The 15,483-nt window shown below is 45.7% G+C and overlaps 2 protein-coding genes across 3 annotated transcripts in view; one reads left to right on the plus strand and one right to left on the minus strand.

Annotated features, from left to right (window-relative positions):
* The first annotated feature begins 1,262 nt into the window (after window positions 1-1,262).
* Window positions 1,263-7,540, plus strand: tbx6 (T-box transcription factor 6). Its single transcript, XM_064952924.1, has 8 exons — window positions 1,263-1,332; window positions 1,995-2,208; window positions 3,570-3,837; window positions 4,554-4,697; window positions 4,887-4,957; window positions 5,065-5,114; window positions 5,346-5,661; window positions 6,205-7,540. The coding sequence occupies exons 1-8, from the start codon at window positions 1,263-1,265 to the stop codon at window positions 7,538-7,540; spliced, it is 2,469 nt and encodes an 822-aa protein (XP_064808996.1).
* A 3,992-nt stretch (window positions 7,541-11,532) lies between these two features.
* The window catches only part of prodh2 (proline dehydrogenase 2), a 29,998-nt gene continuing 26,047 nt past the window's right edge, over window positions 11,533-15,483 (minus strand). For both annotated transcript variants that reach the window (XM_064950972.1, XM_064950973.1), the window contains exons 9-11: window positions 12,676-12,786; window positions 12,423-12,511; window positions 11,533-11,760 (exon numbers count right to left, since the gene is read on the minus strand). In XM_064950972.1, coding sequence (XP_064807044.1) covers window positions 11,579-11,760; window positions 12,423-12,511; window positions 12,676-12,786 — 382 coding nt within the window. In that variant the 3' untranslated portion in view covers window positions 11,533-11,578. The remainder of the gene's footprint in view (window positions 11,761-12,422; window positions 12,512-12,675; window positions 12,787-15,483) is intronic.

Here is a 15,483-nt window from a genome sequence, read left to right on the forward strand (position 1 = left end):
CAAAGCAAAGGGTCTTTTACTAAATTTGCAAAACAATTGTGACTTTAATTCTAAATAAATCACTGACAGTGTCACTAGCAAAGCACCTCTACACCATCATACCTCCTCCTCCATGCTTCACGATGGGAACCACACGTGCAGAGATCATCCGTTTCACAATGACACAGCGTTTGGAACCAAAAATCTCAAATTTGGACTCATCAGACCTAAGGACAGATTTCCACCGGTCTAATGTCCATTGCTCGTGTTTCTTGTCCCTAGAAAGTCTATTCTTATTGGTGTCCTTTAGTAGTGGTTTCTTTGCAATAATTCGACCATGAAGGCCTGATTCACACAGTCTCCTCTGAACAGTTGATGTTGAGATGTGTCTGTTACTTGAACTCCTTGAAACATCTATTTGGGCTGCAATATCTGAGTCTGGTAACTCTAATGAACTTATGCTCTGCAGCAGAGGTAACTCTGGCTCTTCCTTTCCTGTGATGGTCCTCATGAGAGCCCATTTCATCATAGAGCGTGATAGTTTTTGTGACTGCACATGAAGAAACTTTAAAAGTTCTTGACATTTTCTGTATTGACTGACATTCATGTTGTTTCTCTTAACTTATTTGAGCTGTTCTTGTCATAATATTATAAACTTTTGACTGTTACTGTGTGTATATATATATATATACTGTGTGTGTGTGTGTGTGTGTGTGTGTGTGTGTGTGTGTGTGTGTGTGTGTGTGTGTGTGTGTGTGTGTGTGTGTGTGTGTGTGTGTGTGTGTGTGTGTGTGTGTGTGTGTGTGTGTGTGTGTGTGTGTATATAACTGGCCTTATTTCTTGATGTAAACACGCTGCTCTGTGCTGTTTTTGTATTGGTCAGCTGTCTGTTTAGAGAATGAGAACAGAGAGGGGCCTGCAGCCTGCAGGTTGGTCCTAGGGAGAGTTAAAAAGAAGGAAGTGTGAAAACCATTTGGCCCGATGTGTGAAGCCTCACTCACCTATATAACACATAGGCCCTGAGCGAGAGGGACACTTAAAGAAGAGAAAGAGAGAGGGACAAGACAGACAGAGTGAAGGGAAAAAAAAGAAGAAATACCATAGCCAAAAAGAACTCAGAGAATACTACAAGGACAAGATTGAAACATCAAGGACAAATCGCACTGGAGAACAAACACACTGATTGGCAGTAAATGGACAGAGAGAGAAAGCGGTTAATAGAGTGAGTTACTGAGCAAGGGAGAGGAAAAGGAGAGAAAGAGAGGTATAGCGAGAACGAAGAGATGCTGAGTGTGGAGATGTACCCCAGTTTGGCCCTTGGGCACCAAAGAGTGGGAGACTGCTACTATAGAGGCGAGTGTGTGCGTCTGTCTGTCTGTGTCAATGTGTATTTGAGAGAAAGCATCAGTGTGTATGCATGTCATGTGGTGCTTTACAATTCATGGTTAATCCTTTGAAATACTGTCATAATTACCCAGTCCAATTCAGATCATGGTTTAAGTTGACCTTGTCAAAATGTGTCAATCGTTACCATTGTTTTATGATAAGCTCTGATCAAATGTATTAGTATGAATGTCAGAGTATTAATAGTATGTGGTAATGCTTATCTCAATGCCAAAATGGTCATTGATCAACACCAAATTCAGGATTGGAATTACTTATTTACTTATTGTGGTGTCATTTGTTATGACTATGCCACCAATGCTACAAATTGAAATGGGGATACCCTGACCCTTCATCCAAAAATGATCTTTTGGTATTTGTTTCATTAGTCCAATGTTGATATAGTCCCAAAAATTTTTGCATGTCAGCAATCAAGTTTTCAAGACATAAAACTTTAAAAATACAGAAATAGAGCCAATAAGATGCATTTTGCATCATACCGGTGGCATTCCTGTTTTTGGGTGGAAATTTCCTTTAATTTAGATATTAGGTTGCACAGCACTGCCATGCTTACTTGAACCCTAACTAATTAAGCTAATGAATTATAATTATACGCCCCCCCCCCCTACCAGATAGGGAACCTCCTGCCCACATGCCCCTCTACCCCTCCTCCTATGACATGGCTGCCGGGGCCATGACCTCTCACCCTCTGGCCCCACCCCCCGCCCCTAGCGAGCCAACCTGTAAAGGCCAGCAGGACAGCGTCAAGATGGAGCTGGAGAACGGTTCACTGTGGAAACATTTCTGCTCCGTGGGCACAGAGATGATCATCACCAAGAAGGGCAGGTGAGTGCTGTCCATCTGTGACCCATTTTGCAATTTTTTTTTCAATAAAGTTTGATTTAAATGTATCTCCACTGCTAAAAGGTCAAAGGTTAATAAAGGAAATTCATTTACTGGGAAATGCCTTCTCAAAATGATTATATTTATCAATATCTCTCTCTCCCACTTCTTATTTCTTTCTCTCTCTCTCACCCTTCTGTTTCTTTATCTCTATCTCCCTCCCTTTCCTTATATCCCTCTCTCTCTCTCTCTCTCTCTCTCTCTCTCTCTCTCTCACCCTTCTGTTTCTTTATCTCTATCCCCCTCCCTTTCCTTATATCCCTCTCTCTCTCTCACCCTTCTGTTTCTTTCTCTCTATCCCCCTCCCTTTCCTTATATCCCTCTCTCTCTCACCCTTCTGTTTCTTTATCTCTATCCCACTCCCTTTCCTTATATCCCTCTCTCTCTCTCTCACCCTTCTGTTTCTTTCTCTCTATCCCCCTCCCTTTCCTTATATCCCTCTCTCTCTCACCCTTCTGTTTCTTTATCTCTATCCCCCTCCCTTTCCTTATATCCCTCTCTCTCTCACCCTTCTGTTTCTTTATCTCTATCCCCCTCCCTTTCCTTATATCCCTCTCTCTCTTTCACCCTTCTGTTTCTTTCTCTCTATCCCCCTCCCTTTCCTTATATCCCTCTCTCTCTCTCTCTCTCACCCTTCTGTTTCTTTCTCTCTATCCCCCTCCCTTTCCTTATATCCCTCTCTCTCTCACCCTTCTGTTTCTTTATCTCTATCCCCCTCCCTTTCCTTATATCCCTCTCTCTCTCACCCTTCTGTTTCTTTCTCTCTATCCCCCTCCCTTTCCTTATATCCCTCTCTCTCTCACCCTTCTGTTTCTTTCTCTCTATCCCCCTCCCTTTCCTTATATCCCTCTCTCTCTCTCACCCTTCTGTTTCTTTATCTCTATCTCCCTCCCTTTCCTTATATCCCTCTCTCTCTCTCACCCTTCTGTTTCTTTCTCTCTATCCCCCTCCCTTTCCTTATATCCCTCTCTCTCTCTCACCCTTCTGTTTCTTTCTCTCTATCCCCCTCCCTTTCCTTATATCCCTCTCTCTCTCACCCTTCTGTTTCTTTCTCTCTATCTCCCTCCCTTTCCTTATATCCCTCTCTCTCTCTTTCTTTCCCTTTTCTTCTCTCTCTATCTTTTCCTCTCTTCCAATGTAATGAGTAAATTGAATCAAATAATTCAGCCTCGCTGCCATTGATACTTTGTAATGCTTCTAAAATTGTGTAACACATTTGTGTAGTGAAACCATTATCTTTCCCTCTCTTTCTCCCCCACCTGATTTCTGTCTCCCTTCGTCCACTCTTTCCTCCCCCCTCCAAGGCGGATGTTCCCCCAGCTGAGGGTAAAGCTGTCAGGCCTGAACCCAGCGCTGCGCTACATCCTGCTGCTGGATATGGTGGCCATGGACACCTCTCGCTACCGCTTCCAGGGCGACACCTGGCAGGTGGTGGGTGGCGCTGAGGCCCGCTTACCCGACCGGGTGTTTATCCACCCTGACTCGCCAGCCACAGGTGCCCACTGGCAGAGCAGGAGCATCTCCTTCCACCGCGCCAAGCTCACCAACAACACGCTGGACACACAGGGATATGTGAGTATAGTAGGAGAAAGAAAGTATGACAGTGAGTGTGTGTGTGTGTGGGGGGGGGGGTTGATGTGTGTGTGTGTGTGGGAGGGGGGGGGCTGATGTGTGTGTGTTGTGTGTGTGTGTGGGGGGGGGGGTTGATGTGTGTGTGTTGTGTGTATGTGTGGGAGGAGGGTTGATGTGTGTGTGTTGTGTGTGTGTGTGTGTGTGTGTGAGAGGGGGGTTGATGTGTGTGTGTTGTGCGTGTGTGTGGGAGGGGGTTGATGTGTGTGTGTGTGTGTGTGTGTGTGTGTGTGGGGGAGGGGGGTTGATGTGTGTGTGTGTGTGTGTGTGTGTGTGTGGGAGGGGGGTTGGTGTGTGTGTGTGTGTGTGTGTGGGGGGGCGGGGGGGGTTGATGTGTGTATGTGGGAGGGGGGTTGGTGTGTGCGTGTTGTGTGTGTGTGTGTGTGTGTGTGTGTGTGGGAGGGGGGTTGATGTGTGTGTGTGTGTGTGTGTGTGTGTGTGTGGGGGGGGGGGGGGTGTGTGTGTGTGTGTGGGGGGGGGTTGATGTGTGTGTGTGTGTGGGAGGGGGGGTTGGTGTGTGCGTGTTGTGTGTGTGTTTATAGGTGTTAATCTTGTCGTATCTATTTCTTAAAAACATAAATGATCATGTCATACCCAATTTTCTATAATGACAATAATAATGACTTTCTTCCTTCCTCGCTCTCTCTTCTTTCTCATAGATCATCCTCCACTCCCTCCACCGTTACCAGCCACGGGTACACGTGATTGAGGCCAGGGACGTGCTGAGGTGGGGGGGAGGGCAACACTCCTTCATCTTCCCAGAGACCCAGTTCCTCACCGTCACCGCTTACCAGAACAATAAAGTAAGGAGGATAGGGAAGGAAGGGTGTGTGTGTGAGAGAGAGAGAGAGAACGAGTGACAGTGTATATGCATAAAATATCAAATGGGTAAAAGATATTATAGTTTCTCAGAGAATGTTTTTATACACTTCTAATATACAATACTTTCAATTCTTCTCATAATGGTTACTGACTGTGTGACTGATTGGCAGATCACTGAACTGAAGATCCAATCCAATCCCTTCGCTAAGGGCTTTAGAGAGGATGGCATGAATAGCAAAAGGTATAGCACACACAGATACACATGCTCACACACACACATGCACGCACATCCACACACACTAATATTTCCACATACACTTACCTATCTATATTTTTATTTTCTTCCAGACAGAGGGACGTGAGGCAAAAGCGGAAGCTAAATGAACCTCTAGATATTGGTGAGTTTAATAATATTACTCAAATTTCATTCAACTTGTTCATTCCTTTTCCATCCTACAATCATTAATTGCAATGATGATGCTTTTCTGACCATTTTCTGTGTCCTCCTCAATGATTTGATTTATGCATATGCTTTGTTTATTGTTTTTAAAATGATCAATTAAAATCCTATTTTACTCTGTTTTTCTGTCCCTCTATTTTCTATCTACTTTCTCTATCCTCTCTCTCAGTGAGCTGTGACCCGTGTGACTCCACTGAGCTCCTGTCTCAGTACTCCTCTTCCTCCTCCTCCTCCGACCTCCAGAGCCTGGCCCTGGCATCTCTTCCATCCCTTCCCCCTCTCCCTGAGTCTGTGTGTGGGTATGGCTCCAACGAAACGCCTTTCCAGGAGAGCCCTGTTCCAGAGCAGCAGCAGGCTCTAGACCTGGTGGGCCAAACCTTCATTGCCTCCCAGATGACTGACATCACAGCTAACATCACGGCCGATATGACCAAGGGGCCACAAGATGCATCGGGCAACAAAGTCTCCGATGGAATGATGGACAGGTGAGTTTTGGGTTTATAAACATTGAAGTTCACAATGGGTGCATGTTGATTGTCTAAAGTAAGGATCTGCGGCCAAGGTTAGCTCTTTGGGGCGGCAGGTAGCCTAGTGGTTAGAGCGTTGGGCCAGTAACCAAAAGGTTGCTGGAACAAATCCCCGAGCTGACAAGGTGCAAATCAGTCATTCTGCTCCTGAAGAAGGCAGTTTAACCCACTGTTTCCCGGTAGGCCATCAATGTAAATCATAATTTATTCTAAACTGACTTGCCTAGTTAAATAAAGGTTACATTTAAAAATATATATGCTTCATCTGCACTGATATGAAAATCCTGGCTATATAAAAGCAATGCGGAGATCAAGGATGCCTACCTGGACTTTGCTGGATTTCACCTGCAACCTCCACTTTAGGGTATTGAGATGTACCCCATCCATATCTTTAAATACTTAACAAGTCATTGGTACAACACTTTTGGTCAGCTGTTATGTGTCAGTTACATTCACAGCAGGTTACAATAATGAGATTTGTATTTTATTTTTACCTTGCAGGTCCGTCACTATGAGTCTTTCCACTTACAATGGGACATATCCAGCCACTCCTCTTGGTTCTTCCTCTTTTGACCCTGCTCCTCATCCTCAGTCTTCGTCCTCCTACCGCTCAGATCCCTCCATCTCCCAACCCTCCCCCACTTCTACTTTTAATTATCCATCCATGGCCACCACTGACTATCCCTCTATTCTCTCCTCTTCTCCTACCCTCCCTTCCTCCACCACATCTCCCTCGCTTCAGCAAACTAGTTTCACCTACCCCACCGTGCCTATTTCCACTTCATCCTCCCCCAAGCCTCTCCTGTCCTCCACCTCCTGTCAATCCATCCTTCCATCGATCCCACAGCAAGGCCTGCTCAGTCCTCATACACCCACAAATACCTCTTTTCCATCACTCCCTCCTCCCTCCTGTCAACCCATCCAGCAGAATGGGGTGACCACCCATTCCATGCTCACTCCCCCGAACCAGGCTCCACAAGCTGTCCCCATCTCCAACCAGACTCCCCCTCTGTTGGTCTTTAACCCCACAGCATACCCCTACCCAAACCTACCTCTCTCCAACGTCATCCAAACCACCCCTCCGTCTCTCTTCAACCTCTCAAGTCCCTCAACTTCTCAATCACACCCCGTTCCCTCTCTCCCTTACTCTCTTTCTTCCCATTCCGCACCTCTATCTTATTCCTTTCCCTCTCTCCCTTCATCCCTCTCTTCTTGCTCTTCAGTTCAAAATTGGACTCTTCCGAATGTTTCCCCTGGCTCCGTCCACTCCGCTGTGTCTATTCCCATCCCGACTCAGATCCAAGCTCCCTCTGTTGGGTCGTCCTTTCTTCCTTCCTCCTTCACTCACCCCCCATCCTCCCTTCCTAATCCAGGTTACCAATCCTCTTCCTGTTCCTCCATTCCCTCTGTGTCCGTCGCCTCTTTCCAGCCTTCTGCCTCTTCTCACATCCCACCCTTCTCCCTGACCAACCACTCCCTCCCTCCAACGACATGTCCCCAGAACCAGACCGCCACGCCCTCCTCCTACCCCCCGATAGCGCCCACCGAGATTGGCTCCTTCTCCCAGTTCAACTCTGGCGCACCCTATCGTCCAGAAATGGTACTTCACCATCCCTCACTCCTGCCTCCACTGGATCCCTCTCTTTCATCCTGTGTCTCCTCCTCCTCCACACCCCCTGCCCTTTATCCCCCCTTCTCTTCCTATCCTCTGCGCCTCTGTCAGGACCCCCGCTCGTCCTTCTCCATACCTCTCAGGCACATGTACAGGCAGCACCAGCATGGCCACACCCACGCTCAGGGGTCCTACCTGGATATGAGTGGGAGGGCTGTATTCTGAAGTAGAGGAGATAGAAGGTAATGGTCCAGTTCCAGCCCAACATGATGTGCAGGCGTTCCATTGCATCAACCAATAGTTGTGTGCCAAGGCATCGACTGTGCAGTTGGCCCGTCAGATTGCTATATCATATGATGTGGTTAGCTGATATGTTAAATACCTATCCAGGCATTGTAAGATCTGGAATGTGTCTGCAATGTTGTCAAGAGGAACTCAACCTTTAATGTCGGCTGCAACGTCGAATGCCCCCAATGTTGTGATTTATGAAGATGACATGCATCAGAAAATGGTGTGCTGTGTATGGAGAGAAAGAGAGTGAATCAACAGAGAAGAGCTACAGTGGTCAAAACAGTTCATTGGAAATGTGGCCTTTTGCTAAACTGTTCTGTGATAGCAAGTGTGTTCATTATAAATAAATACAAATGTATAGATTGTATAGCGCTTTTAAGGATCCTATGTGTAGTATTAGTTGAAGTTGTTGGAAAATAATTTGATTTCTTTTTTTTACTTTGTCCGTGTGAAAGTTTGTTGACCGACTGTGCATCAAACTATGGTGACATTTTCAAGTTCCATGTTTTGTTTTGTTTTTTTCTAACTACAAAAACTGTTGTATTCGACTTAAACTTGTAAATAGTTTTTTAATCTGTTCTTTTTCAAATCCATTCCAGTATTAAAACAATGAAGTGTGTTCTTGACTATGTTTTTGTGAATCGATTACAGTGAAATTATTAGTAATTTTGTATTTATTTAACCTTTATTTTCACAGGAAAGACATATTGAGACCTAGGTCTCTTTTACAAATGCACTCTGTATATACACCATAAATATACACATTATAGCAAAACTATACAGTACCAGTCAAAAGTATGGACACGCCTACTCATTCAAGGGTTTTTTATTTATTTTACTATTTTCTACATTGTAGAATAGTAGTGAAGACATCAAAACTATGAAATAACACATATGAAATCATGTTGTAACCAAAAAAGTGTTGAAAAAAATCAAAATATATTTTTGAATTTAGATTCTTCAAAGTAACCACCCATTCTCTCAACCAGCTTCACCTGGAATGCTTCAACAGTGAAGATGTGACTCTGGGATGCTGGCCTTCTAGGCAGAGTTCCTCTGTCCAGTGTCTGTGTTCTTTTGCACATCTTAATCTTTCATTTTTATTGGCCAGTCTGAGATATGTCTTTTTCTTTGCAACTCTGCCTAGAAGGACAGCATCCCGGAGTCGCCTCTTCACTGTTAACGTGGTGGATTAATCTGAAAACAAGACTCCCTAAATTTTATCAGCATATCGATTGTGCAACCAGGGGTGGAAAAACCTTGGATCACTGTTACTCTAACTTCCGCGATGCATATAAGGCCCTGCCCCGCCCCCCTTTCGGAAAAGCTGACCACGACTCCATTTTGCTGATACCTGCCTACAGACAAAAGTTTAAAAAAGAAGCTCCCACGCTGAGGTCTGTCCAACGCTGGTCCGACCAAGCTGACTCCACACTCCAAGACTGCTTCCACCACGTGGACTGGGACATGTTTCGTATTGCGTCAAATAACAACATTGACGAATACGCTGATTCGGTGTGCGAGTTCATTAGAACTTGCGTTGAAGATGTCGTTCCCATAGCAACGATTAAAACATTCCCTAACCAGAAACCTTGGATTGATGAAAGCATTCGCGTGAAACTGAAAGCGCGAACCACTGCTTTCAATCAGGGCAAGGTGTCTGGTAACATGACTGAATACAAACAATGCAGCTATTCCCTCCGTAAGGCTATCAAACAAGCTAAGCGTCAGTACAGAGACAAAGTAGAATCCCAATTCAACGGCTCAGACACAAGAGGCATGTGGCAGGGTCTACAGTCAATCACGGACTACAGGAAGAAATCCAGCCCAGTCACGGACCAGGATGTCTTGCTCCCAGGCAGACTAAATAACTTTTTTGCCCGCTTTGAGGACAATACAGTGCCACTGACACTGCCTGCAACGGAAAAATGCGGTCTCTCCTTCACTGCAGCCGAGGTGAGTAAAATATTTAAACGTGTTAACCCTCGCAAGGCTGCAGGCCCAGACGGCATCCCCAGCCGCGCCCTCAGAGCATGCGCAGACCAGCTGGCTGGTGTGTTTACAGACATATTCAATCAATCCCTATACCAGTCTGCTGTTCCCACATGCTTCAAGAGGGCCACCATTGTTCCTGTTCCCAAGAAAGCTAAGGTAACTGAGCTAAACGACTACCGCCCCGTAGCACTCACTTCCGTCATCATGAAGTGCTTTGAGAGACTAGTCAAGGACCATATCACCTCCACCCTACCTGACACCCTAGACCCACTCCAATTTGCTTACCGCTCAAATAGGTCCACAGACGATGCAATCTCAACCACACTGCACACTGCCCTAACCCATCTGGACAAGAGGAATACCTATGTGAGAATGCTGTTCATCGACTACAGCTCGGCATTCAACACCATAGTACCCTCCAAGCTCGTCATCAAGCTCGAGACCCTGGGTCTCGACCCCGCCCTGTGCAACTGGGTACTGGACTTCCTGACGGGCCGCCCCAGGTGGTAAGGGTAGGTAACAACATCTCCTCCCCGCTGATCCTCAACACTGGGGCCCCACAAGGGTGCGTTCTGAGCCCTCTCCTGTACTCCCTGTTCACCCACGACTGCGTGGCCACGCACGCCTCCAACTCAATCATCAAGTTTGCGGACGACACAACAGTGGTAGGCTTGATTACCAACAACGACGAGACGGCCTACAGGGAGGAGGTGAGGGCCCTCGGAGTGTGGTGTCAGGAAAATAACCTCACACTCAACGTCAACAAAACTAAGGAGATGATTGTGGACTTCAGGAAACAGCAGAGGGAACACCCCCCTATCCACATCGATGGAACAGTAGTGGAGAGAGTAGCAAGTTTTAACTTCCTCGGCATACACATCACAGACAAACTGAATTGGTCCACTCACACAGACAGCATCGTGAAGAAGGCGCAGCAGCGCCTCTTCAACCTCAGGAGGCTGAAGAAATTTGGCTTGTCACCAAAAGCACTCACAAACTTCTACAGATGCACAATCGAGAGCATCCTGGCGGGCTGTATCACCGCCTGGTACGGCAACTGCTCCGCCCTCAACCGTAAGGCTCTTCAGAGGGTAGTGAGGTCTGCACAACGCATCACCGGGGGCAAACTACCTGCCCTCCAGGACACCTACACCACCCGATGTTACAGGAAGGCCATAAAGATCATCAAGGACATCAACCAACCGAGCCACTGCCTGTTCACCCCGCTATCATCCAGAAGGCGAGGTCAGTACAGGTGCATCAAAGCTGGGACCGAGAGACTGAAAAACAGCTTCTATCTCAAGGCCATCAGACTGTTAACGGTTAGAATGAATCCAATCTGGTCTAGAGATTGAGTGGGTCGTTTGTAGAAAGGGAATTAGAGAAATTGTTATCATCTAACTTACTTTACATAGCAAATGTGTATAGTTAAAACCTATATTGAGCTGCAGCCTGCAGGTTCTGGTTTATCTGACAAATTAGCGACCTATTTGAAAACAATGCAACAGCCTACCTGTGTTGATTTCAATCATGTGCGTATAGACTAGGCAACAGCTGGAAATCTTGAGAAATGAGGTAAAGTCAATAAATTCAGGTGTTTTAAATTTAAAAAATAAAACAATTGAAAAACATTTGACATAATTTGCTTATCCTTTATTGAGAAATCAGTAAAAAGTAGATGGCCTTTTTAAATGATTGAATAAGTGTTTCAGTTTACTTCCTGAATTGACTGTCTTTAATGCAAATTTAGCCCACACTATCCCCGCTTCCCCGTCGTCCCTACCCCTAGCTTCCCTGTCGTCCCTACCCCTAGCTTCCCTGTCGTCCCTACCCCTAGCTTCCCCGTCGTCCCTACCCCTAGCTTCCCCGTTGTCCCTACCCCTAGCTTCCCCGTCGTCCCTACCCCTAGCTTCCCCGTCGTCCCTACCCCTAGCTTCCCCGTCGTCCCTACCCCTAGCTTCCCCGTCGTCCCTACCCCTAGCTTCCCTGTCTGAGCCCCTGCCGCAGCCTCCTGTGGAGCTCCAGTCTCAGGAGGTCTCTCTCCTTGCGGATGCCCTGCAGCACGGTACGGTTCTCCTGGGCACGGCGCACCAGGTAGGGCAGGGTGTTGTCCACCGAGCCATACGGCACCGACTTGTACACCAAGTAACCCTGCTGGGCTAGGGGGAGGAGATAGGGGGAGAGGTGGAAAAAAGAGACACAGAAGCAAAGGACAGAGAAAGACAGAGGGAAAGGACAAGGAGATAAAGAGAGGGGGTTGAGGGGACAGTGGGAGGACAGGAGAAAGAGAGAGAGAGAGGCAGGAGAGAGGGACAGAGAAAGGACAAGGAAGTTAAGAGGGAGAGGTTCGAGAGGATGGGTGGGGGAGAGGAGACAGAGAGGGGGAGGGGAGAGGTTAGAGAGGGTGGGTGGAGGAGAGGAGACAGAGAGGAGAGGAAGAGCGAGAGGTTAGAGAGGATGGGTGGGGGAGAGGAGACAGAGAGGAGAGGAAGAGTGAGAGGTTACAGAGGATGGGTGGGGGAGAGGAGACAGAGAGGAGAGGAAGAGGGAGAGGATGGGTGGGGGAGAGGAGACAGAGAGGAGAGGAAGAGGGAGAGGATAAAGAGAGGCAGAGAAATAAGGAAAGATGGATATGGGAAGAAAAAAGTAAATATTATGCACAACAATACATTAATCTGTGTAGCTAAGCAAGGAAAGGCTGAATAGGGACTTGAGTTTCCTTGACGATACACTTTACATTTAAGTCATTTAGCAGACGCTCTTATCCAGAGCGACTTACACTTGAATACAAGTTGCATTTGAAGGGAGAAAGGAACCTTACCGAGAGTGAGAGACACATGGTCACACATCCCCAACAGTTGACCAAAACACACAGATCCACCATCTTTGTCTATTCCCAGCTCTCCCATCCTTAGGACAGATGTCACAATACCAATTCAATGTCATGTAATGCATGTGCTGCATTAAAGGCTTTACATAACTTTTACTTCTGGGGGTGCTCTTGAGCCAAAAGAGGGTCCCCTAAATGGACAGGAATATCTCTAAATTTGAGGTAAAACATTTGTGAATCTTACCGTTGAACTGCACGCCTGACGGACTCCTCGTTGTGCGTGGCGACTATGAGCCGATAGCGCTGAGGGTCCCGGGAGATGAGCTCCAGCAGGATGTCCAACGAGCCGTTGTAACTGCAGGAGCACAACAACATTATGGAGAGACACAATGGCATGTTGTGACATGGCTTTATCATATCAATGATATTTCTAAATGAACACATCATAACAAAAACATGAATGGTTAAAAACATTCACAATAATCAATCTTTTTCTTGAGAAATGTTCACTCCTGTTTCATGGATTTCCAAAGAAAAAACTGTTATAAGAGATATGGTGGAAACTCCCTCTAGTCCAGGCCAATCCGGTGCTTAATTCCTGCTAGGAACAGGATCCGGCACCACTCTGAGTTGATTTTGTTTGTTCCGGCACCTATTTGCCTTGATCCGGAAGCTCTCAAGGATTTATTTATTGTTTCACTTTTCGCACTGTAGACATTCTAATCAAATTCTACTCAAGTTACCTCCTCGTTATTTCTCCCACCCCCCAGAAAGACCATCATGTAAAAGCATGGTGACAATTCTGTGTAATCATCCTATCCTGCCACACTGATCTCAGACATGCTCTCTTATTTGTACATAGAGGTTATTGGGAGGGCCAGTAGGGTAAGTAACTGATCTTGGCACAGGTCTTGGTAGTGGTGGTCAGCTAGTGAAGAGGTTCCTACGTAAACACATTACGTAGCCTAGGCTAGTCGTCTCCCTACTGAATTTGAATTGTAGGAAAGCCAAATCAAAAATGGATAAGACAAGGCAATCGAGTTTGATGACATTTTTCAAGTCCAGAAATTCAGAGAAAGATGTTGAATCGAACCCAGAACAAGCCAGAGAACTGTCAGTGGCGATGCCTTAGCTTAGCTACCTGATGGCGATGCCTTAGCTAGCAGCGCTGCTAATCCCGGCAGTTCAGCATCACCACCGGCACCTCCACTAGCTCGTAGACTAGCGAGTCAGACTCAGTGGGCGAGGGAGGTGGGGGGATGGGGGCAATGCATCCACCGACAAAGTGCTCGGAGGAGGTGCAATTTGCAGTTCAATAACAAGCAAACGTACAGTACCAGTCAAAAGTTTGGACACACCTACTCATTCAAGGGTTTGTCTGTATTATATTATTTTCTACATTGTAGAAAAATTGTGATGACATCAAAACTATGAAATAACACATATGGAATCATGTAGTAACCAAAAAAGTGTTAAACAAATCAAATATATTTCATATTTGAGATACTTCAAAGTAGCTACCCTTTGCCTTGATGACAGTTTTTGCGCACACTCTTGGCATTCTCTCAACCAGCTTCATTCAGTAGTCACCTGGAAAGCATTTCAATTAACAGGTGTGCCTTGTTAAAAGGTCATTTGTGGCATTTCTTTCCTTCTTAATGCATTTGAGCCATTCAGTTTTGTTGTGACAAGGTAGGGGTGGTATACAGAAGATAGCCCTATTTGGTAAAAGACCAAGTCCATATTATGGAGAGAACATCTCAAATAAGCAAAGAAAAATGACCGTCCATCATTACTTTAAGACATCAATCAATCTGGAAAATGTCAAGAACTTTGAATGATTCTTCAAGTGCAGTCGCAAAAAACATCAAGCACTATGATGAAACTGGCTCTCATGAGCACCGCCACTGGAAAGGAAGAGTTAGAGTTAATTAGAGTTAATTGCACCTCAGATTTCAGCCCAAATAAATGCTTAACAGAGTTCAAGTAACAGAAACATCTCAACATCAACTGTTCAGATGAGACTACGTGAATCAGGCCTTCATGGTCGAATTGCTGCCAAGAAACCACTACTAAGGTACACCAATAATAAGAAGAGACTTGCTTGGAACAAGAAACACGAGCAATGGACATTAGACCGGTGGAAATCTGTTCAAATTTGAGATTTTTGGTATCAACCGCCATGTCTTTGTGAGACATAGGTGAACAGATGATCTCTGCATGTGTGGTTCCGACCGGGAAGAATGGAGGAAGAGGTGTTATGGTGTGGGGGTGCTTTGCTGGTGACACTGTCAGTGATTTATTTAGAATTCAAGGCACACTTAACCAACATGATTAAGCCACAGCATACCAGAATACCACAGCATTCTGCAGCAATACGCCATCCCATCGGGTTGCACTTAGTGGGACTATCATTTGTTTTTTCAACAGGACAATGACCCAACACACTTCCAGGCTGTGTAAGGACTATTTGACCAAGAATGACAGTGATGGAGTGGTGCATCAGATGACCTGGCCTCCACAATCACCCGACCTTAACCCAATTGAGATGATTGGGATGAGTTGGACCGTAGATTGAAAGAAAAGCAGCCAACAAGTATCTCAGCATATGTGGGAACTTCATGACTATTGGAATAGCAATCCAGGTGAAGCTGGTTGAGAGGATGCCAAGAGTGTGCAAAGCTGTCATCAAGGCAAAGGGTAGCTACTTTGATTTGTTTTACACTTTTTTGGTTACTACATGATTCCATGTGTTTTATTTCCTCATTTTGATGTCTTCACTAGTATTCTACAATTTAGAAAATTGTATAAATAAAGAAAAACCCTTGAATGAGTAAGTGTGTCCAAACTTTTGACTGGTACTGTATAACCCCTGACTTGTCATGTATAGTTAATAGCTGGGCTGTACAACATGCAAAAAGGTAGGGAGCTCGAAAAGACTGGAGGGATTCAACTAGCAGAAGAGTGGGTGGGATGTACAGTAAATTAACATCCTAAACTTCAGACGTAAAAAAACAACAACAAAGAGCCCTCAGAAAAAGGTTTTTGAACA

This window comes from Oncorhynchus masou, chromosome 31, assembly GCF_036934945.1.
Source record: "Oncorhynchus masou masou isolate Uvic2021 chromosome 31, UVic_Omas_1.1, whole genome shotgun sequence".
In the NCBI taxonomy this organism is placed as follows: Eukaryota; Metazoa; Chordata; class Actinopteri; order Salmoniformes; family Salmonidae; genus Oncorhynchus; species Oncorhynchus masou.